This window comes from Trachinotus anak, unplaced genomic scaffold (genome assembly GCF_046630095.1).
Source record: "Trachinotus anak isolate AG129_WGS33_773 ecotype Australia unplaced genomic scaffold, CSIRO_AGI_Tana_v1 ptg000015l, whole genome shotgun sequence".
NCBI lineage: Eukaryota > Metazoa > Chordata > Actinopteri > Carangiformes > Carangidae > Trachinotus > Trachinotus anak.
In genome coordinates, this window is record NW_027273866.1 from 3452468 (window position 1) to 3476143 (window position 23676).

At 44.2% G+C, this 23676-nt stretch overlaps 1 protein-coding gene across 2 annotated transcripts in view; it reads left to right on the forward strand.

The window, feature by feature from the left end:
• Positions 1-23676, forward strand: part of kif26ab (kinesin family member 26Ab) — a 68486-nt gene that overhangs the window by 1399 nt on the left and 43411 nt on the right. The window contains exons 1-2 of one of the 2 annotated variants that reach the window (XM_071497915.1): positions 612-932; positions 1171-1389. In XM_071497915.1, coding sequence (XP_071354016.1) covers positions 870-932; positions 1171-1389 — 282 coding nt within the window. In that variant the 5' untranslated portion in view covers positions 612-869. Of the gene's footprint in view, positions 1-611; positions 933-1170; positions 1390-23676 lie in introns of those variants that run through there. The other variant, XM_071497914.1, reaches the window with a different exon arrangement.

The following is a 23676-nucleotide window of genomic DNA, read 5'->3' on the forward strand; positions in this document are numbered from 1 at the left end:
GGCTGACCTGATCTCATTTTATTGGAAAGCAGATAAATTCATCATTTTCTGAAAATGTCATGGAGTGTATTGAATTTTCTTGCAGTGTTTGTTGGATGATCACCGAGAGAAGGTCTACCCACTTTTCAACCCCCCCAGAAACCTCAGTACAAACGCATGTTGTGCAGCTGAACTTTGTTCGTTTCTAGCGGAGATCCCAAAGTTTGACAGGCTGCATTTTGCATTAGGCCTGAATGATGCACAGGACATATAGGATATTTGCATTTGATGAAATAGTGTAGCCACGAAAACATTAAAAAATATATATATATTTAAACATGAGTTTAAATATTTCTCAAAGTGTAATTCTGGAAAAATCTGTAAAAGTGGATGCGTGATAGAGCTCGATGCTACTGCCAGACTGTGGAATAAGATGAGGTGAGAGTTCCCCAGCTGCTTAGGAGGACATATGTAGGAAAGTATCTTTTAAGGGTGTCAATGAGTAGACCACTGTATCAGCATCCACCACACCGAGACTCCAGGCTGGGCCATGGCACAGTAACAGCTCTCAGACCTCATGTGGTCCCTCCACCCTGCGCAGTAAAGTTTTCCTCCGCCCTCCCTTTCCACCAGTAACACCGCCTCCTGCGCGCCGCGGAGCAGTCCCCTGTACCAAAACTCCTGCGCTGCGGGGAAACTTGAAGCACACGCTCACTAGTTGTCTTCGATCAGCAGCCACTGGTCCAGTACAACCTGACAGATGACTGGTAACCCTCAGTCAGGTCTTCAATCCAGCCTATGGCTCCACATCGCGTTTTTCTGCGGCAAAACCTTTGAGTGTGCTGTTTCACGAAGACGTTCCCCTGAAGGTGAAGCCCTGATCTGGGAGAATGAGCTCATTTGGGGGCAGTTCACCTCCTGATGGAAGGGACCCCAGCAACCGCATGTTCGCTGTAAGTGTCTCACCGCGCACGATTTGAGTGTAAATGGGTGGTTTGCTTCCGCTTGTGCAGGTTTCAGAGTTTCCACCTCTCCTGAACGACCCGCATCTCGCTCCTGGACAGGTGCTCTGTACTCGGACGGGTCATCAAGGCACAAACAAACCGTTCACGCTTGTGTGCGCTGGAGGTGTGACTTGGTCCTTTTTCTCACAACCAGGTAGTCAAACTAAACTTTTTCCTTATGCCGAAGGTGGAGGGATGTCCGAGTGGAGAGTCTCCGGTGACCCCCAGGAAAAGACTCCACTCTGCGGAGGACCCGCGGTGCAGCAGCCGGCCTCCCCCTGAAGGCGCCGGGTCGGTTTCCATCTCCGAGTCGGAGGAAAAGGGAGGCTTTTGTCAGCAATGTCAGAAGAAAGTCTCAGAGCTGAAGACGCAAGCGCTAGCCCTGGCTGACCAAAATTCACTGAAGGTTGGTGACATCATTTTCCACACTATTTTAGACCAAACTCTAATTTCAAAGTCTGACCTTTTTTTTTTTTTTAATGCATATTAACGTTTGAAATAATGTGATCACCTGAGTTGCCTTGCTATTTTATAGTATTTCTAATTTAAAATGCAAAAAATCACTGTTGTAAACACAGTCAATGGGAAGTGCTGTAACATTTCTGTAGAGCTGCTTGAGTCTTGTCTTTTCTCTTGCTCACCTGCACCTGCTCTTAACACCGATCTATCCATTTATAATCTATGAGTAATGAAATCAGATCCATTCTCCCAAGAAAGTAAAGTTGTTTATTGCTGCACTTGACTTCAAATGTTGGCCTTGGATGTGAAAATGGAAGCTTTTGAGACTTTGAAAGTGGCCCATTGTTTGGCTAAACAATGCTTATCTCTTTATTTTGCTGTTGGGTGTGGGGGGTCGAGGGGTTTGAAATGAGCGAGCTGCTCGCGTTGGAGACTGAGGAGGAAGTTAAGTCCCAGTCGACCTTCGCTGTGCATTGAAAGTGTTCCTGTATGGCTGCTCCCACAATTCCCACCACTGTTAAATATAGGCCCTGAGACCGCTGTTGTTGTGGCGGGCTGGGTTTGCCCTGGGGTCGGTTCTCCTTTGTTGTCCCGTTTTTAGAGAGCGAGTCTCAACATCAGATTGGATTACAGCTCTTCAAGGTTCACCCCCAAATCCCACAGCACCTGATGTTCATACAGGGACAGGTATACAAGGGACAAGGGGGCATTTCTGAAGCACCTGGGCTCTCTGTTTGAGACATCTGTATGTGTGGTCTAATCTTTGTTCTGAGCATATCAGATCTATATTCAGGTATCAGGTAAGTCCACCCCGTAAACACATTAAACCTCCCCCTAATTGACATTATCTGCCATGGGAACTGACCTCCCCTTTTTAGTGTGGGACCCTCCAGCAGTACTTTGTGGCCTTTACCAGGTGCTCAGTGTTGTAGAAAGGGATGAGAGTTGCCCTCTTTCCCCCCTATTTTGCACTTGTTGATGGCTAAATTGGGCCTTAATTCTGGGGTGGCAAACAGTGATGGCAGGGTGCTGTTATTGTACCAGGGTTATGGTATGGGCTACTCCAGCTGAAGGATAATAAACCCATTGTGTTTGTGAGTTTGAGCTGCTCACCTGTTGGGCTTCATAGGATGGACGCGGTTATGGATGATCGCTTCCTAATTGCTTCCTCCATGGAGGGAATAAGGTCAGCGGGGCAACTCAGGTGGCCTGCTGGCGTGTCTGGGATCACACTACCTGCAAGAGTTCGGCCAGAGTTGTGTCTGCGATTGTCATGGGAAAAAATGACGAGAGTGGAGACTGTTTACCAGAGGTTGCACTTCCCCTCCCTCCCCATCCGCCTGCCTTTTTTTTATGAAGAGGAAGTCGGCTTGGTCCCCAGACATCCCTCTCCCCCCTCACCCCGCCCGTCGACTTATTGTTTGAATACAGTAGTAGTAGCGAGTAGATAAAAATTCAAGGAAGACTGTTTGGGTAGAGTGAATGTGCTTTCATACATGAAGCCTACTAGAGGGAAAGTTCACTGTTCACACACACTGAAGTCTCCCAGACAAGCTTTTGTATTTTCCTGTTTGGGTCTAAAGGAACCTGCTTACAGTATGTCCTGCAAAAAAAAAAAGCCACACTGTGGCTCAGTACAGCTCTGTGGTAAGGAATCCAGTGGGATAAGCGGACAATGGCAGCAATGTAATGACGTTTTTGCGCAGAAATGACTGGGTCAGCATTAAAAATCTTTCTTTATGCATCCACCATATCCACTGGCAGCAATTAAATACTTTCATGCTCCCTGCTCTCTCACGCCTGCCTCATTTTAAGAGCAACAGTGGTGTATGACAACTTTAAAAAACTATTTAAATTGCATGTACAACTATATTACCCTTTATACATATAACTTCCAATGGCTTTCTATCTAGAAATATTTAATGACATTGTGTTAAAGGGCTCAACCTCAAATTAACTTTACTGAAATTATATCCTTTAGCTAACATCCTTAAGTTTCAGCCACTTTCGGCTCATTTAATGTTATTCATGCAGATGATTAAAAAAACCCCTGGGAAAATGCCCTTTTCTAAAAGGACAGACAGAAACAACGGAGACACTGACAAACCCTAGACTTGCTTTAATCAAGGGAAATCACCTTCTTAATTTGCATAAATAAAACCTCTTCAATAGTGGATAGCAGACAGTCTGGATTCAATAATTGTAGACTATGCTTAATGTGGCAGGACACAGCGGCTAGGTGAGGTTTGATTTAAAGAAAGATGATCGCTTAAATCTCAGCTTCTAAGTAACCAATTAGCTCCTTACTGTAATCAGAGGCTCTGTCAGTACAGGCAGATGGGGTCACACAGCTGGATTAGATCCAAGCTCAGGTCAGTAATGCAAAATCTCAGGCTCTTTCTGTAAGTCTGTAAGGGACACTTCATATTTTGGTCGTGTGTGCTAATGAGATGAGATGTGTTTTTTGTGCCTGTGTTGTCAACCATCTCATGAAAAAGTTAAGAGAGTTTCAGTGACAACAATAGACCGTTAGGTTTGTATAGAGCCAGTAGCCTGGAGTTATTGTGACCTGTAAGGACTATAATTCCTCACCCGTGGCTAGGCCGGAGCAGTTTAGACCCCACAGTCACAATTTAGACAGAGGCCCTGTCACCTGATACCTTTTTTTTTTTTTTAAAGGCTACCCTTAATTGTATTCACTGAAGCATGAGAGAGTTGACATTCACAGAGAACGGGAGCCAAAAAGACTGGATTATGTTGATGAAATATACATGGATGCATGCAGGCTGCATCACTGCTCAGGTTTAAGGAATCCGTGAATAAAAAGTTGGGGGAGCACAAAATCATTTTGGGAAATACACTAATTCTCTGTTTGCTGCAAGTCAGATGAGAAGATTGACATCACTCTCTGGTATGTAGAGTAAATAGCTGCGGCCAGCAGCTGGTTCATTTATCTTAAATACTGGAGGGGGAAACAGCTAGCTTGTCAACTAACTACTGTAGAATAAAACGATAAAAAAACTAGGGGTAGTTTGACATTTTAGGAAATAAACTTCTTCACTTTGTCGTTAAATCTGTATCGACAAAATCTTTTGCCAGTCCATTTCTCGTTTAGGCACAGTCTCTTTCTTGAGTAACACTCCAATGTTTCCAATTATTGTGCTAAGCTAAGCTAACCGACTGCTAGTTTTCTAATTAGCATACGGTCATGAGAGGGGTGTCAATCTTCTTGTTTAACTCATGGCAAGAAAATGAACAACTGTTGATTGCAGCAGAGAATATTTAGTGTTCGTCGCTCTCAGAGGCTGAAATGTAAAGCTAAAGGTTGGAACATGGAAATATTTCAAATCTTTTCAATTGTCAAGCCAGGATCTTAGAGTAGATACACTGGGCTTTGGTATATTGCACAGACCACAGGTCAATGATAATCTCCGCATTGCTAATAAATACTGAAGCCTATGAATATAAAAGCAGTTTTTGGTGCTTGTGAGCTCCACTAGCACACTGACTGATTAACAGAGAATGTCCTGCAGGGCTGTGAAAGCTTGAAGCTCTGGATTAAGTTGAGCTGCTGGAGGTTGAGGTCAGTTGCAGCCAGACCTCACCTTTCTTATGACCTTTGCCTCTGGGAAATGAGGAAACTGAATTTAGTACCACAAGCTAATCAGGACACAATAGGCATCCCGGTGTAATGAAGTTAAGTCTTGGTTTATAGGGAGCGAGCAAACCATCAGCTAATCATGAAAACCATGCACTGCTGATATATGCACAGTGTGTCCAAGGCTATTAGGGATGGTGTGTATGAGTGTGACTATGAATGTGGCTGCAGGAATTAGTTTGTACCATGAGGCCTTTTGCCAGTTTTTTTTTTTTTTTTCATGTTGAATTCATAAATTATGGGAACAGTAATTTTCTCACATGGCTCATTTGGATTCATGTTTGATTTGTTTCTGCTTTGTTCCTCATTTGACCCTTGATCCACTCAAACTGCAGGGTTTTTAATGAATTCATGTAAGTGCTTCAAATCGTGTTTTGTTTCCCCGAGCCCTGAAGAAAAGGAAATTAATCAACCCTACGTCATGCAACTAGTATTTCCAGGCTACAAGAACTCAGTGAGATTGTATGATCTGAGTTTGTTTGACTTTGTTTTGTATGTAATAAACAGATATTTTTACACAGGCGTTTGTGTCTATATACATGAATCTCATGTACTAACTGCATGTTGCCTGCTTTCTGCCCATATTCCTGATTCATTTTGTGCCTCATTGCCCACTTATGGATTTGTGTAACTGTCACAGAAAAAATGGGGCAGAGTGTTTGGTTGCCATGGCCAAGGAGCCGACAGAACCATTGCTTTGTTGATTATAATACTGTGCATAGATGAGTGTGTGTTTACAAGTCAGTGTAAGAGAAATGGTTCAGGAGAGATGGGGAAGAAGTGGGTGATGGTGAATAGCTGCCGATCTGCCTACCTGGCAACTAGCAACTCAGGCCATTCAGAGGCTGTGCTACCTCTCCTTTGTTGATTGACCTTTGACCTTTCTGTCAGTTCTCCCAGTCTTTATAGTGGGTTAGGGTTTCAGGGGGCTGACCTGGGCAGGAACAGGTGTACGCTGCCAGGTTCGCTGCAGGAGGGCGGATGACAGCAGAGTGACTGGCAGACGGATGAAGGGGCGGACAGAAAAAAAGACTGTGTGAAAAACCCCTCCGGTTGTGAAACTTGAGCTAACGTAGAGTTAAAACAGAGCATGACCACATTATTCTATTCACCTCTAAGCACCTGAGCCCCAGAGGCTCTGTGTGATATGTGTGTGTGTGTTGCATGCCTGCGCGCCTGCTCAGCAGTGCGTGCACCCCAGAGAGGCTGGGAGGAGATGAGAGACGAGACAGGAGAATACAGGAGACTCTGGGCTGAGCCGTCCCCTCGTTTCATCCCCGCATGCAGTGTGACTTCTGCTTTATGGCATGTGGCTGTGTTAAACCACAGAGCAATAATCTGGTGTCAAGTGGTGCAGAGACCACAGACATCAGTCATAGCGCTGCCGTGCTGTACTCTATCTGTGAGCCTCGGCAACATGCAGCAGCTTACAATTACTGTTAGGGCTGTGTACTGAACGTAAATACTTTCTTGCAACACAATGAAGTGTGTCCCGCACTCAGCATTAAGTACTGGAAACTGTCAGGTACTGAAAGCTGGCAGTTACTGACCTGTTACATTTTTTTTTTCTTTAATCAGAGTTCTGGATTTGAACATTTGTGTGGCTCCTTCTGTTTAGATAGGATTAAAAATTTGAGAGTTTTGGCATCTTTTGTTGAATGAAAATGGATTTATAAAAAAACATGTTAATACATCTTGAAGTAACATGAAAAAATCGTGGTATTGCTCGCAAAACTCAGGTATCATAGAAATCTTTTTTTTTTCTCCAACCCTACTTACTGTTAACTATAGTGGACACATTGGAACAAAACAAAAAGCACTGTCGGATCAATTCACTTTTTGGAAATTGCCTTGGAATAAAAGATTTTCTCTTAATTTCCTTTATTTTCCAACCTTTATAACCACCTGTGAGCTGCACACTGCAGCCTTAGTCCTTTAAATGTGGACAGTGGAACAACCCTGTCAGTAGTTAAGGGAGCATAAATAGTTTCTCATTCACTTTCCTGCCTCCAGATTTTCACAGCTGGTCCTGCATTTCAAAGCAGTTTCACTGGCCAGGGACCCTTTTTCTAACCTTCAGGCAACTCTGGAATGAAGGCCACATCTTCACAGTGACTGCTGCAGTTTCATTTTACATCTTTAATTTGGTGAACTGAAAGTGCATTGACCGCAATTGTTGCTGCCCAGTCTGCTACTTATCGCAATTGCAAGGGTAAATTGCTACGAGGCAAAGTGCAGGAAATGGGTTAAGGGTGTGCAGATGCAAGGGCTGATGGAAAATGAGCTGCAGTGAGGCTGATGCTCATTGCCTTTCACTGGGAGGAGAGTGGAGGAATCTGTCGGAGGAGGTTAAAGAATAACTGCCATTCCTTACGTCTGCACTGTGCTCCTGGCAGCTCAGGAGAGTGGATCCACAGCGGGCAAGATTAAACAGGAGCTGACTGAGGCTCCCAAGCAGATGCCCACTCACACACACACTGTACATACACAGGTATACAGGTAAAGTCATGCTTGAGCTCCGACACACACACACACACACACACACACATACGCACGCACAGAGTTTACCTTAATGTGTCCTCCTCTGGCCATCTGGCCCTTTTTGGTGCAGCTGCATGCCACTGTAATGTCTACAGAGAGCCGTCCAGATGTTCCCTCAGTTACCTGTCAAGGTGAGTAGAGCTTTTTAGAGCTGCTTAGACCTGGGGATTTATTCTAAAGGCTGCAGTGACACTCTCATTTAAACAAGTAAAGTATGTAAAGTCACCCTATTATGCTTATCAGCTCTTCATTGAAGAAGTTCAATCAAACTGTGTGACTAAGGAGACCAACTACACCATTATCTTATAATGATGTGATGAGAAAGCACTTGTATTGTACTAGAGGCCATGAAACTCCGCGCTGGGTCGAGTGTCTTTGCTTTTCTTACATCTCTGTAAATGTTGGCCTGAAGTGGCCTGTTTTCATTTAAAAAGACATTTATTCTTAAAGAACACAAAAGTATTATTGAATTGGGCTTTTGGAAAATACTTATTCGAGAGTGAGAGGAGAAGGTTGACGCTAGGCATGTCTGTTTGTTATATATATATGAGGCCACAACCACAGTTAGCTTCTTAGCGTAAGGGGGAAACAGCCAGCCACACACTGTCCTCAAGCTCACACATGAATGGGCAGCCTTTATCATTTGTTTAATCTACACAAAAGAATTTTAAGGGGTTAACTTTAGAGGCGCTAGCTGGTGGATTTTCTTTACCAATGGACAGAGCAAACCTAGCTGCTTCCCCCGTACCTGTCTTTACACAAAGCTAAGCTAACTGTCTCCTGGCTATAGTTTCATGTGTAGGCTAATGGACAGATATGCGAGTGGTAGATTCTCCTCTGCTCTAACTCCTGGTAATCCATTTATTTGGCTAGTATGCTAGCTAGAATTGCACAAATTTGATATGAGCGGTCATTTTGAGCTATAGTGAAATAACGTACCTGTTTTTAGCCGGTCACAGGTGCATATTTACTGAGTAAACTAATTCAGACATGTCTCAGTCAGACAATCAAAACTAAGGAGTGGATGTGGTTTTGTTTTATTAGAGATCATTTGGACATAACTCTTGGAATTAAAGCACCAGGTAATGCTTAGATTTTGACAACACCTATATTCTTTAGCTGTTTCTCATTGTTTTTGTATTTGAAGAATGATTGCCATGCATAATAGGACTTGTCTGAATGGGTTTGCTGCTGTTTGGTGAAGGATCATGTGTTACAATGAGCCAGACTGAAATGAAACAATGGATCTGCAGTCTGGGCTGACAGGGCGATGTGTTACAGCACAGCACAGGTCTGCAGAGCATGAGAACGGAGCAACAAAGGCAGAAATGTCAGCGTACTAAGAACACAAATGCAACAAGAAGTGTAACCAGTGGGAATTAATCACTTTGACTTGTTAAATTAGGGCGAGCTGCCTGGGTGTGTGATTGTGAATATGTAGGTTTGTTTTACGCTTTGTCGGGGCTCTTACTGCTTGGCTCCATATGTCGTGGTGAAGTGAGACATGCACGATCCGGGCAGACTGCACTACATTATTGGGTCTGATTCAGAGTATTGGAAAAACATAGTTGTTGAGATAAATTTTGAAGACGGTACACACAGACACTGCGGAGCACTGAGTTAGAGGTAATCTCCTGCTGGCTCCATAAAACGCACTCAATTGACAGCAGGCCTTGTGGTAGCAGACAAATCGCCTGGCTTATAGCAATGTGCTGAAAGAACATGCCAGCGCTGTGTATCCTTGCCAAGATGGATATGCAGACAGCAAACTCCGGGCTGTTTGGGCGTGGCTCACTTGCACAGAGCAAACAGCGGCTCAGTGGAGTATGGTACCTAAGTTGGACTTGACATTGCCATTGTTTGTTTTCCTCTTTGGCAGATGTAAATGGAGCTTTGACTTCTCACCTGCCAGTTCAGGGGGCTGCCAGTGTTTGGCAATATTTACTCTCAGAGAATGCATTGAGTGTGGCCCGGAGAAGCGGGTTTATAAAAATCTGTGATAAATGTTTACATGGAATGAGCAAAGCCTTTTCCGAACAGCTATTGTCAAAGCACCAGGAGCAAGGCACTTAGAGAGTTTGTTTTTGCAGGAATGGTAATTTTTTTCTTACTTACACAAAGTGAAATAAACTAAAAGATGACAGATTATACAGAGTGTTTTTGGATGCAGTTTGTAGGCCTTGTAGGCCTTGTAGCAGACAAAATGTTTAATTATGAGGTGAACTAATGGAAATTAATTTCACAATATTTATGAGAATTTTGTGTTTTAATGTTTTACTTTCACACATTACAAAAATATATATATATTTTTTTTTTTCATGTGTCAAGCAAGAACTTAACCGGCATTAACAGATTTTTTTGCCACTTGGGGGCTTTGCAGTCACTGAAATATTATCACCTTATGAAGTTGTTAAGGTGAATACGAACAGTTGCAAATTTATACACCAAGCAGACATGGAGCAATATTAGCATTCATCCAGAACAGTGAAGCTGTAGGCTGTGAAACAGAAAAAATGAGCTGAAAGATGCTAAAAATAACTGTAGCGCTGAAGGGAACAGCAGAGTCGGGTCATAATTCTCTTTGTACAAGCAACTCCTTTCACATCTTTTCACTCATTTCATCCATTGTTAGTATAAGTATAGTGATTAGAGCAGCTTTTACAACAGATTTTGTTAGTTGAAGTATAATTAGCTTGTCACCCCTGTACCTTAAAGCTGATAGTTCACTGATGTGTGTGGAATCCATGCTCAAAGGCAGGGAGATGGACTCTCTTTAAAACTGCTGTGTTAAAGAGAGTGTTCTCCTTAGCAAAGCCTTTTATCTTTTGCAAATACAAAAATCCTAAAAACAACAATGTTGTCTGAAACTGCTGAATACTTCTTTAAAACTGGGGCGTTTCCTGAGAAGTTTCTCAATGGCCAACAGTAGTAAAGTGAGACTGTGGTGTGCAGCTGCTGTGCTATCATGTCATCTATATATGTTTCTGGGTGACAGTATGCATGCACCTCTGTGTGATTCTATTTGTGTTTGTGTAATAGTAGATGGATTGTGATGGGTTGTGTTGTGATTGGTGGATGGGTTGTGTTAACTCATCTTACTGGGATCCGCAGCTATGCGCCGGGCTATCCTTTATTGTCAGGAGCTCATTCAGATACGTATATAGTGCTCCATAAATCCTGCCGCAGTGTGAAAATGCCAGTCAAAGTTCACGCTGCTCATGTTCATTTCATGCTTGAGTGTCCAGCTCCGCGAGCGAGGACGAGTGTGTGTATTGATGATGTGTGAATGTGCGTGTAAGTACTAGAGGAAAAGAGAGAGATGAAGCACTTTCAGAGTCCCTCCATCCTTTCCACTTTGCCGCAGAAGTCATCCATCTTTCTGAACTTAACTGCTACCAATTTATGATTGCATTATTACAGACAGTGTTTTATCTTCATCCTCCAGCACACAGGTCTGGTGGTGGTCTGGTTAATGGAGAAGGTGATGGAGAAGGTGACTGGCCAGTGCCATTACGGTGGTACTTGGTTGGCTTAGCTTTAGGGGGAATATAATGAAAATGCGAGCTCTCCTTAGCTCTGATTTTAGCCCCACTGACTGATGGTCATGTGCTCAAATGAGGGTTTAACATGTCATCGATCATAATACTAAACTACACTACGCTTCACTCAGTTATTACCTTAATTATTGTAACATTATATGATCAAATAAATATCTGAAAGATTTGCACCAAAGCACGTAGTCCTTCTGACAGGAGGGGCACAAGGAAAGAGGTAAAAAGCGTGTGTTTCAGCATGCGTATTTCTTTCATTATTGAATGACTTGTCTTAGCAGTTTGCCTGCTGACATTTCAAAGGAACTAGCGTAGCAAAGCATTCTACAAAATGGCAGGAAGTTGCTTTTATTTCCATTGAAAACCGCGTGTCTGGATTTCTCAATAGGTGGAACACTGAAAAGGTCAGCCTCAGCTGTATGGATTTTCATAATGGATTTTCACCAGAAAAAGTCAATCAAGACACAGTAGCAGTGTTCCTTGTTTTTGAAGTCTTTTTCCTCAACAAACTGGTACACTTCTGGGAAAATGTTTGAGTAGCTTGCAAAGCATCAAATGCCAAAATAAATGGTGTTTTTTTTCTGTTGTTTTCGTAGTGCATGAAGTGACTGACTCATAAAAACTTGGATATGTTTTCAACCTTCCTTGGCCACAGTGTTGACACTGTGGCCAAGCACTGCCAAGCACTGATACTTGACAGCCTCCCTTTATATTTTCTGTCTCATCCCATGATTTGTGCAGATATGCAGTGCAAGAGTGATAGAGATGAGTGAGAAAGCGACAACATAACTGCTCACGCCTCATGCTTGTAAAAGCTGGTAGGAAGTGTGCCCTGAACTTTGATAAACAGCAAGCAGGTAAAGAAAAAACACTGTTATTTGAACATGTTATTTATGTCCACCTATACACAGTCAACACATACTTCGGAGGTCATGGGTGTTAGCTAAATTAGGATAATCAGATTTATATCCAGATCAGCAGAAATGTGCAGTCGTGAGAAACGATGGCATCGTCATTACTCCCAGCGGATGGAGTAAACCTTCCCCTGTCTCTCTCCCATGTACCTACTCCCATTAATAGATCCCGTCCTTTATGCTTCCCCCCTTGTTACTGCCGCTCTATTTTATGATGTCACTCTCTCTGCTGAAGAGCTCTGGGCTGTTTTATCTCCTTCGTGTGTGTCGGGCACTTAAACTTAAACCTCTCTGTTTACGAGTCCCAAACTGCCTCTCCATCCTCTGCGTTTGCTGCTCGGTATCAGTTCAGCACCGGCCTATAAAAGCTGAGCCATCCTCGCTGTTCTGGGAACTCACTGTTGGGCCTCACAGTGCAGACCCCCAGCTAAGCGTTAACTCCCATGCTGGGTGTGAGAAACAGGCCCATGAGAGAGTAGATGGACAAGAGTGTGTGTGTGTGTGTGTGTGTGTGTGTGTGTGTATATGTGCACGTAGCATTGTTGCTTTGCTGTATTCTCAGTTAAACTTTTTAGTTTTGTGCGATGTTGACAGCAGTCTTGCGCCCTAATTGCTGCTCTCTGGCCTAATTGAATCTGGTTATGTTGCCTTTCTGCGTCGCTTTCGTTTCGAGCTGCTTTCAGAGAGCATTTTGTTCCTACACGCTGATGTGTTTCTCTGAAATTGTCATCATTAATGTGATGTGTTTTAGGTATTTGTTTGCCACAGGCTGTTTGGCAGCAGTTCACCCCCGGTGCTTCGCTCAGATTGTAGCTGCTGTTTACTGCTCTAAATATATGCATCAAACAAAAACATAGCTGGAATGCCTTTGAACGTGTCTGTGCAACACGGAAATGCTCATCTCCCTCAGATGCCCGGTGAAAAGGAGGGAAGCTCTCGGGGAGCACACCTGCGTCTTTGGCCTTGGTGAATTCCTGCACAGCTTTACTGTTCCGAACAGCAGTGGTTGCTGCTGTTGTGTTCAGTCCTCTGACCCTTTGCTGTGTCCAATGCAGCAGCAGCCACCCCCCCCCCCCCCTTCCTTTATGTCTTTCAAGAACAGCAACTCTTAGAGCCAAAACTTCAGGGTCATTCTCCAATGTCCACTGCAAGTCCAGACAGCAAGCAGGCCGTAAAACTATTATGTAGTCAAGCTTAAACGTGTGGTTTTATTTACACACATTTTACAGGTTGTGTCAGCTTTAGTTTGACGTTAGAGCGATGTGTGGGTTTCCACGGGAGGCCTCAGCCATGTGACCTTTGGCTTGAGTTCAGCTGTTCAGAAATAATTCATGTGATTTTTAATCAGTCTCTTCTTGTTAATTTGATTTCTCTCCTCTTTTTACTTTTTCATGTGCTGCTCCTGACCTTTCTGCGCCTGGCGCCAAAACACAGGTAAAGATATTTCTGCACATACGTATGCACTTTCTGTAAATATGTCCTCGCTTTTTTGTGAGCATTTTTCCACAAACATGTTTTGACCGCTGCCACACGGTCATTGCCACATCCATGTAGCGAGAAGCTCTGTCCATCCTTTGACCTCTTGGCCTCCCCTCATCCCATGCTGGGCGTTTATGTCTCGTCTCTTTGTGAGCGAGTGGCTGCCTTGGCTGCAGTGTCCAATGGAGGGGTGAAACTGGGGCACACTTGAACTCCCACAGAAGCGGTCACTGGGGACCACGTTTGAACTGCATTTGACCTGCCAGACTATACCTGTATTTGTGTGCTTCCATCACTTTTCATGCATTTTCTCTGCCTCTTAAACACACTCACGAGAATGCATGCACACAACATACATATTTGTCATCTGTTTTTGCCAGAGCTTGGTTTCCCATCCTAGAAAGTAGTCCAGAAAGTGATTCCTGCTCGAGCTGTTAAGTTATAGAGGGTGCTGTAAAAGCCCTACAGTAGCCATTGAAAGTCATGGTGGTGCTGTGGGGATGGAGGGCTTGAGGCTCCTGAAGCAGCTGAACAATGCTTAATTAGCTCATAAACAAAGGCTAGTGGGGGATCAGAGAAAGCAATCAAAGTGTCCCGCTCCTTTGTAGCTTCTCTCACCGTCAACAAAGCCTCTCTAATGGCCCCGTCACTCCACTTGTTGTGTCTCACTGTGGTGTGCTTCCTGATAACATAAAAGGCTCACATTCCAAAAAGAGCCTCAAACGAGAGACGCTACCCATCCACACCTCCCTTGGCCTTCAAAGCAACCCCCCCCCCCACCTCTGATGCCAGCACTGCTGCTCCCCACCCCGCCCTTCCTCTCCTCTCTCTAGTAGGTATTGACATTGCTCCCCCGCTCACCTCCCCAGTGTATGTTTGGGTCCCCGTGGCGACCACCCCAGCTTTCATCTCCCCTCTTTCAGGCCTGTGTCTGTGACTTTTCCTGGTCTGTTTTATTGCGTTTCTTTGTGTGACGCTGATGCTGGCACGCTGCTGGGAGCCTCTGAGGAAATGCTCGACTCGCAGAAAACTGTGCCAGTCTCTGGAAAGGTTATTCAAACTTGGCACGAAGACAGGTGTGTGCGCAGTGTGTCAGGTGTGTCTGCGCGCATGCCTGTGCGTCACAGTGGCGTGATGTCCATGTTTGCACTAGACGGCCAGCGTGTTATTTTTTTGTATGTTTGGACACGAGGACCTCCAAAGAAAACAGACGTCCACTGCTACGCGAGGACAGCGCGGCAGCAGGTCGGAGGCAATCTCTGCTTGTTTGTGCGACTGTGTTATCATCTCCTGTTTCCTGTCAAAACAGGAAAAGACAGGGGCGAAAATGGAGGCTAGGAAAGTGCTGCCTTGATGTGTGTTGGCTGGAGGTCCAGCTCCGCCTGACAGTGACCCTCCTGGCCAGGAAAAACAGACCCGTTCAGGGCGTAACCCACAGCGGGATACCTCATGGTGTTATTTTTATCACTTTCACAAAGCACAGCGAGGGATGCTTTTCCCAGCTGTTGACACAGGTCTGGGTCATTTTTGTCTCCAAAACAGTGCAGCAGAGGAGAGAGGGAGACGTCCCATCTGCCCGTGTCCCTTTGGCTGCCAGCCTCACATGATTGTAGTCTCTGTTTAGGGAGGGAAATCCTTTTTGACATTTAGTTAATCATGAAAGCGAGACACTCCTTTTCTTTGGATGATCCCTAGACCTCCATCACAATACCTTTTCCGTCAGGCTGGAGTTGTCATGTGATTTTATCCATCCATCACATGTATTTGTTAATTCTTTGCAACAGGATGGCACACACACACGCACACACGCACACACACAGCAGACCTTTTATGGGGGGGCAACTGCAACTACATTCCAGACAGTAGAGTCAGCTATCGGTGTGGTTCAGGCGGTGGATTACTGCTGATGGCATAACAGGTAAAAGCCCCGGCGTCTGCTGTGATAGGGCTAAATGAGAAGGCATGGACAGGCGTGCTGCACAAACAGCTGATTAGGGAGTCAGCTAATTATTGACTGGTGAAAAAATGATAAGCATCTCCTGCTCTGCTCAGGGAGTCAGTCTGTAAAACTGAGAGTTGCTCTTGTGGAATTCCAGGAGTTTGAAGGCAGAGCTAAGTTTGGCGCTTTATGGGGTCTCTAAAAAAGAAAGAGCTGCCTGCACAAGAATGCTATTGTTAGACTGACCAGATTTGACCAGGCAGGCTATTCTGTTTTTGTTTTCCTAGCGATTTGAGTAACCGCAACTTTTATTTATGCTACACAAAGAGCAATAGACCACTACCAAGTCAAGTTTGACCTCATGGAGACTGAGATTTGTTTTATTTGTGATATTTGATGAGTAACTGGAAATGAGACGGGGCAGGTAAATATCAGCGATAGCTCTTTCAGCACGTAATGTCTGGACCAGCAGCAGCAGTCTGCACCTTTATCCGTGACCCAGATTAAGATGTGGCGCGTGCTTGCCGACCAGGGTCGATGTCATCAGCAGGGAGGTCGGAGTTCATTTGTCTTCCCTGACAGACCTTCAGGTGGTGTTCCAGTGCTCTGGCAGAAGGCCACACTGATGCTGACCTCCATGAGTCGCGCAATTAGTTACCCTTTGACCCCTCAATCCCACAATAAAACCTTGAGCACGGACTGGGCATGCTTCTGCATCCCAAAACCGATTTTACATATCACTCTATGTGTGTGTGTGTGTGTGTGTGTGTGTGTGTGTGTGTGTGTTTGTGTGGCTTAAAAAGGCACTGATGTAGCATGTGATTCAGTTTGACATGATGTAATATCTCTAAAGCCCTCTGTGTTGTTTCAAATTAACAAAACAAAGAGATTGGAGACATGCATACAAATTTGCACATGCGTCTTAATGATATATCTGGCTGCTTTCCATTCTCCACTCATAAATATATAAAAGATCCATTAGTCGGCTGCAGACCGTACAGCTCTTCCCTCCTTAACTGACTGTTGTTATTTAACTGCCCTTAACTGTGTGTTTCTTGTGCTCTTAAGTGCAGTTAAAGGCATCACTCAGGGCTTATGCAGACAGACAGACTCAGATGAATGCCATCATATTCTTGAGCCAAAAGTACAAATCTCATTACATACTCAAGCTTTCTATTTTCACTTTGTTTGACATATTCTGTCTTTGCCTTGGCTCTAAATGCGCAATTCAGCTGTGAAACCTGCAGATTCCTTCTATTTCTCTTGCAATTGCATGTTTTTCCATCAAGCTGAATCCCTCAGCTCTAACTGAGCTCAGCCATGTTGTGACATTTCATATGAGCAGACAGAAAGCCCCCGAAGAATGTGAAGAAGCGCAATTCAAGATGAGAACTCAGAGCTCAACAAAGCTGCCAAACACTCCAAGGTTATCTCTTCATTTGGCGAAGTAAAGTGACAGCATCATAGTCCTCGTCCTCCCATGTTGGTGTCCCTGGCATGAGAATAGAGTCAGTTTTGTAACTTCTTCCCTGTTTTGTGATTGGTTGTGCAGAGAAAAGGCTAGATTGACAGTCTCCTTCAGTTAGCTCCTGTCTCACTGATTTATCCGACCTCTTAATCATGTAGAGGCTCGTTCAAACAGGTGGATAACTAACAAAGCCTTCACTAATTAGGCTGCTTTCTCCTGTGTCTGCTGGAATGTGTCTGAGCATTACCTCTGTAGGAAAACAGTATCGACCTGTCAGTCTGTCGGTTGGTTGGTCGGTCTGTTGGTCCATCACAGTGAAATATCTCAACTATTGCATGGATAGAAATTTTGTACAGCTATCCCCACAGGGTGAATCCTGCTGGCTTTGCTGATGCCCTGACTTGGAAAAACCTGTAAAATGAGTGGAGAAACATGATGACAATGCCACCATGCATAGGACATGAGGGGTCACAGAATGGTTTGACGAGTATAAAAATGATGTGAATCATATGCTATGACCTTCACAGTCACCAGATCTCAACCCAGTTGAGCACCTGATGGAGATTTTTGGACTACCACGTTAGACTGTGCTTTCCACCACCATCATCAAAACCAACCACCAAATGAGGCAATATCTTGTGGAAGAATGGTGTTCATCCCTCCACTACAGTACAGAGACGTGGAGAATCAATGCCAAGCAGCACTGAAGCTGTTCCAGCGGCCCGTGGAAGCCAAACATCTTACTAAGACACTATATGTTGGATTTTCCTTTAATTTGTCATGAATCTCAACAACTATTAGATGGATTGAAATGTATCCTACTGACTTTGGTGATGACTTTTCGTCTAGCAACACCAGCGGGTTAAATTTTGGCTGGTGTTTGGTTGATGACCACATACCTGCAAAACTGATGATATTCCCATCAGCCTTGGCTGTACTTTGATTTATGTGTTAAATAACAAAAAATTGCGTGTTAAAATGCTAAACTAAGATGGCAAGCACTAAGAATTTCATTGTGTTGATGTTAGCATTTTGCTCGAAGTACAGCTGTGTCTAAAAACATCATCAAGCCTCACAGAGCTGCTAGCATGGCTAACAGGGATGTGCTTCATTTAACTTTAAAGCAGCTTTAAAACATTATGAAATAAAGCAGAATAAAATGTTAAAACTATATTTCTCACATGAATTTTATTTAGAAAAAAAACAATCTGGCTTTCATCCCAACCAATCCTCACCAGCTCATTTGAATATTAAGTGAAATGGTTGCAGTTGCTTTGTGTTGTGGGCAACAAGGCCGTTTGCGGGAAGCTATTGTTCCATAAAAGACAAAATGGCAAAATGTGCATGTGAAAAAATTTTGATAAGCCAAGCATTTTAGTGAATGAAAATCCTTCAGACTCACTAAGTGGATTAGTGTGCGCTATTCTCCACCAAGATGGCTCAGCCTACTTCCTTATCTCACTGAGATTCGATAGAATGTGTCTAGACGTTTCAATTAGCAAGAAAAAAACAAAAATCTTACTGGGTACTGGTTAGTGCTTATCTCAGTGTGTCTTTCTTTCAGTTCTCTCACCAGCTTTCAATGTCTAGTTCTCACAAACAGACAACAGTTTTCCATTAATACAACCCTCCCCGGCTAAAAGCCCTGGGCTGATGTTTAAATTTCTATTATTAGTGATAATTGTGTTCTCTGAGAAGTCATTGGCATGGTAATGACATCTTTCATGATAAATTAGTATTCCCCCTCTCTCTGCTGTACCTACACTAGGCTGTTGCACCAGACTGATTCCGCCTCTCGCAACTCTGCTGCTCCATTGTTCTGCCGACACGCAGCAGCTTTGTGAGACACAAAGCATGTCAGTCTCTGAGATAATGCTCTGCAGACTGGGAGTGGATGGGACAGAGACGCTCCACACAGCTCACCTTGGCTCAGGATGATTCGTGCCCCAGTGTATAAACACAGTTAAGAAGCCAAAGCGGGGGGGGGGGGCACTAACCTTTACCCCGCTCTATAGTCCCTACAGTTTTTGTGTTGCTAATCAGTTAGCCTGTTGCTTACATATCCCCACTGCCACATGGGCGGATAAGTGAAAATTGAGATATCTGCCAAACAAAAAAGTGTCATGCTCAACAATTACCATTTACTGTGCCTCATTATGTGCTTTCCCCTCACATACTGAATCTATGGAGAGAGAGAGAGAGAGAGAGAGAGAGAGACAGAGAGAGAGAGAGCGTCTCTCCAGCAGCAACAGACAACTTGAATATTTATCCATATGGCAGCTTGCCAGTATAATTACTGTCCCGTGCATTCCGAGGGGAAAGTGGAGAGAAATAATTGTTGTAGGATACTCAACATTTCACCTTGTCATCGCTGTCATACCACTTTATTTTCATAACTCGGTGTAGGTGTAGCTTTATACTTTCGCCCTAAGTGTCTGGGATGAAATATTTCAATGAGCACATAGAATGAGGCAAATTTGGACCTCGTAGATCCATGTGTTGCTCTCTAACTCTGCTGCCTGGCATGAAAAACTATTTAAATGTTGATCTGAAAATGATGAATTCTAATCATGGTGTTGCTGTGTGGAGAGATTATTTTCCACTATGGGATCTGGAGGATGTTGATGAAGATACCATATGCAATTACTTCTGTTTGAGCATGAGTAACTCCCTTTGCATTTTTCTTTGATAATTAACTATTTGTGTGTACACTAGCATGTCACACTGTGCCTTCCATGTGAATGAGGGAGTTCTGCGGTGGAGATTAGCTGCAGTATGCTTTCGTAGCAGTTTGTTGTCTCTCTAAATAAACTGCCGAAAAAACAGGGAGCGCTCTGTTTCTCAGCCATAAACGTAGAACAACCTGCAGTGAATGCAGCTCTCTCAGTGTGACAGTTCAGACAGAGGAGAAGCAGGTGGCTGTCATCACTGCGTGTAGACTGAAAAAATGGGTTTGAATACAAGTGAAGAAGTGGATTTGGCTGTTGGAAGGAACTATTGTATCAGGATTCGCTGCTCTGCAGTGAGTGTTTTAGAGTGGGCTCTTGGACAAAAATAGATCTCTCAACAGGCTCCAGTGGAGAGTCGGGAGTACTGAATAATGTTTCAGTTTTCACACTGCACACTAATGAGGACTTTGCAAATGCATGGAACAGAGTTAACATCATAATTCTGGCCTCAAATGCTCAGTTTCAGCTTATATTTTGTTTTGTTTTATAAATGTGCATCTTTTTTTGCAGAATAGCAAATCCACAGGAAAGGACCAAATATGCTCTTTTCATTAGCTGTGTGCTCTGAGAATGTGTCAGACGATTTATAATCCTCTTCTCTGCTGTTTCAGCCTCCCTTCTCTCACTCCACCTTTTCCTCCCTCCTTCTGTCCTTGCTTTCACCTGCAGTTTACAGCAACACCTGGCTCCTGCCTCTCCAGCTTGCCTGTTGAATTTTTCATTATGTACTCATTTTGGTTCGTGTCCACAGCCAAGCCTAGTTGGGGGAAAAAAGAGAAATTACCTTGAGAGTGTCTTGCAGCCAAAAATCAGCCATTCTAATTATAAGTGCACAATCGCTGGCGCAAGTGTACATAAACACAATCCACTGCATCCCTGGTGAGGACAGCAGCCATGAGCAGGAAAGTGGAAAATATTTGAAGAGGAGAAAAAATAGTTTCATCCCTCTAGTTCATCTATTGATGCAGTTGAGCATTACTTTTTTCTCTAATGAGAAAACTTTAGAGGGATGGCTCACATTGCTCTCTGTGCAGAGCATTGTTTTTTCTCCAAAATCCGTTGCTTATTGACTTGAAGTACCCATCATTCACCACCACGTGCCTAATGAAGCTGTCTTGTCAAAGTCTCCCACTCTCTCACTGGTGAGTCCTGCCTGGACCTCCCAACACTCTGACCCCGGCCAAAGCCGATGAAAGCTTGACGGATCTGGGGCTGAGACAGTGAAGGCTGCCTTGGTCAACAGAGGAGGGAGCGAGAGAGGGAGAGATAGATAGAGAGAGAGAGAGGGAGAGATGTTGGAGAGGGGGGAGAGGGAGAATGAAGTCTGTCTAAACAGTCTGAAAGGGGCTTGTTTTCTTTATGTGCGTGAGTGAACAGGAAAAGGTAATTAACTGGCCAAGTGGCAAAAGGCTGGAGTGATGGATGGGTGTGGTGTAAAGAGACAGCCACGCAGGGAGCAACACACACACACACACACACACACACACACACACACACACACACACACGAACATCCACGCGTTTCACCCATTTCCCACTCTTTTATGTAAAGCCTGGCTTTAGTGAACCTTTTTATGTAATTACACCTTTATAAAAACATGTATGTGAGTCTCACTCCGCCTGCAGTAAGAGGAGCTAACACCACTCACTCACTGATAAATGGGCCGAGCATATGGAGTGGTGACACACCATTATATGAGGTCATTAATGGTTTCAGGGTGGTTTGGCAAAGACTCATGAGTGATTACAGCGGACTCTATCTATGTTTAACCTGAGGGTCAGCAGGATCTACGGCCATTTTATTTTTGATGGACAGTGACATCTGTTTTTATGGATGACAAGAGAAGCTGTCGGCCGCAGTGTAGCGTATGATGAGCTGTATCACGGTGCTAGTGAGCCCAAAACAAAGATATGTCACACCAGATCTTATCATGAAAAAGGTCACGACTGTATTTTTGAAGTATATCCCGACTGCAGACTCTGTTTTCTCGACCCTGTAATCGTTCATCAGAGGATGTGTCACGGTGATATTCCGGACAGGTGGTGCTATCATGTGTTGGAGGTGTCACTAAGAGGTAAAGCTTATTTGCATTTTCTGTCAGCAGCTCACTGACAGTTAAAGGGGGGAAAGAGCTAAAACAGACAGGGCAGACAGACTGACATGTGTCTCTGTGAGCTCCTCGTGAGCAGATGCTCGATGCAGGGAGACTTGGCTGTTCATTCAAGGGACTACTGATGCAAACATCTGATGCACTTCTTTAAACAAGGTAATCGTCTGTTTGATCTAGATAAAAGGAAGTTTGTTCCCTGAAATGTGCTGTTGACATTGTAAGTAAGCAGTTTGTCTTCCAGATAGTTGCAGAATTCGGTAATTTTCCCCCAGATGTTATCTCTCTTGGGAAAAATGTAAGATTACAAACATTTTTTTGCAAAGTCAGAGTTGCAAAGATGTAACACTGAACATTCAGTATTGTTCGTTGGTGTTTTGCCTTGGATCAACCATCAGGTTTTCTTGCAATTTTCAAAGGTTGTTGAGTTTAAAATACACAAACTCACAGGAGAGTCACAGAGAAAGCAGCGAGACAGCAGAGCAGGAAAAGAAGGAGCAGAATCGATTTCGCAAGCATATCTCTCTCAAACGCTTCAACTCAGATGGTGGGATAACGGTTTTAATGTAGCCTCAAATTTCACATTAGAAATGCCAGAGAGGCGGCAGAAGTATTTTATCATCATTGGAAAGAACCTCACTGTGCGCCAATAAAAACCTCAAAGTGTGACAGAAAAATTAAGCATCCAGTTTTTCTCGCAGCCACGGAGGATGAATGAATTCATTACTGTAGTGGTGTGTGTGCTTTTGGTCTGAGGTAGTATTTTCAGCCAGGTAATGACAGTGTACTTGTGTTGCTGCAGATACTGTTGCTTTGTTTGGGGGGAAAGTCTTATTACAGGTTTGTATGATCTTGTCAAGTCAGCAGACAGGGGCAGACATCTGTTTGATGTGATTTGGTGAGCCGTCCCATTTTGTGTCCTACGAAAAGCGTTCCCACAGAGTTAAATAGCATGCTAGTGTGACATCCTGAGTCATTGTCTTCTCTGCCTCCGAGCAGGCAGTGGTTAAATTTAATGGTCTGTGTCCGAGATCTGCCACGGCACTAAAAGCCCTACCTGATATCTAATCAGCGTCTCGGGCCTTCCAGCTCTCCACTCCTTCGGGGGATCTGAGTCGACTCGGCTGGCTCGGAGAGCGGGTCAGAGAGGTGGAGGCAGTGGCGATAGTTGAGAAGGAGCAGGGGGCAGAGAAGGATTACACCACTGGATGTGTTGCTTTTATCCTGGGAATGTAATCTGCCTTAATGCCCTGTGCTCACCCGGGGCAAGGCCAGCAGCTGTGCTCGTTTTTCTCTGACTTGGCTGTCAGAGCGAGCCGGGCTACCTGTGGGAAAGCAGGCCTGCTGGAAGCTCTCGTCCTCACCCCGGGATCTGGACTGGGCTCCTGCGGTTTATTGGGGGGCCAATCCCTTTGAGACTTATGGAGACGGTGTGTGGTTAGGGTCAACACTGTCTCAGGCCAAGTAAACAGAGATGGCTCAGAAGCAGAGGAAGAGGGAAAGTTAGTTGAAAGGAGTTGAAAGGGCATTAGATTTGGCAGCTGCTGTTTGGTCTTGATTTTACAAGAAATGCAGTCATAGGAAGTACTCAAGAATGGTAATGTGTAAACAGGACTGGTGCTGGTGAGAACAAAGTTTAGTGAGGACAGATATAAAACAGTGTGGTGTTGTACTGACTCATTTGGAGGAATGTTTCCATGCTGGTAGAATAATAAAAGAGAAACCTGGAAGGGGAAGGAAAGAAAGGAAATCTGACTGAGCAATTTAATCTTAAAGTCAACTTTCAGGAGTTCAACTGTGTTTGCTTGTGTTTCCGTTTACTGAACAGTTAGAACGAACGCAGAGGGT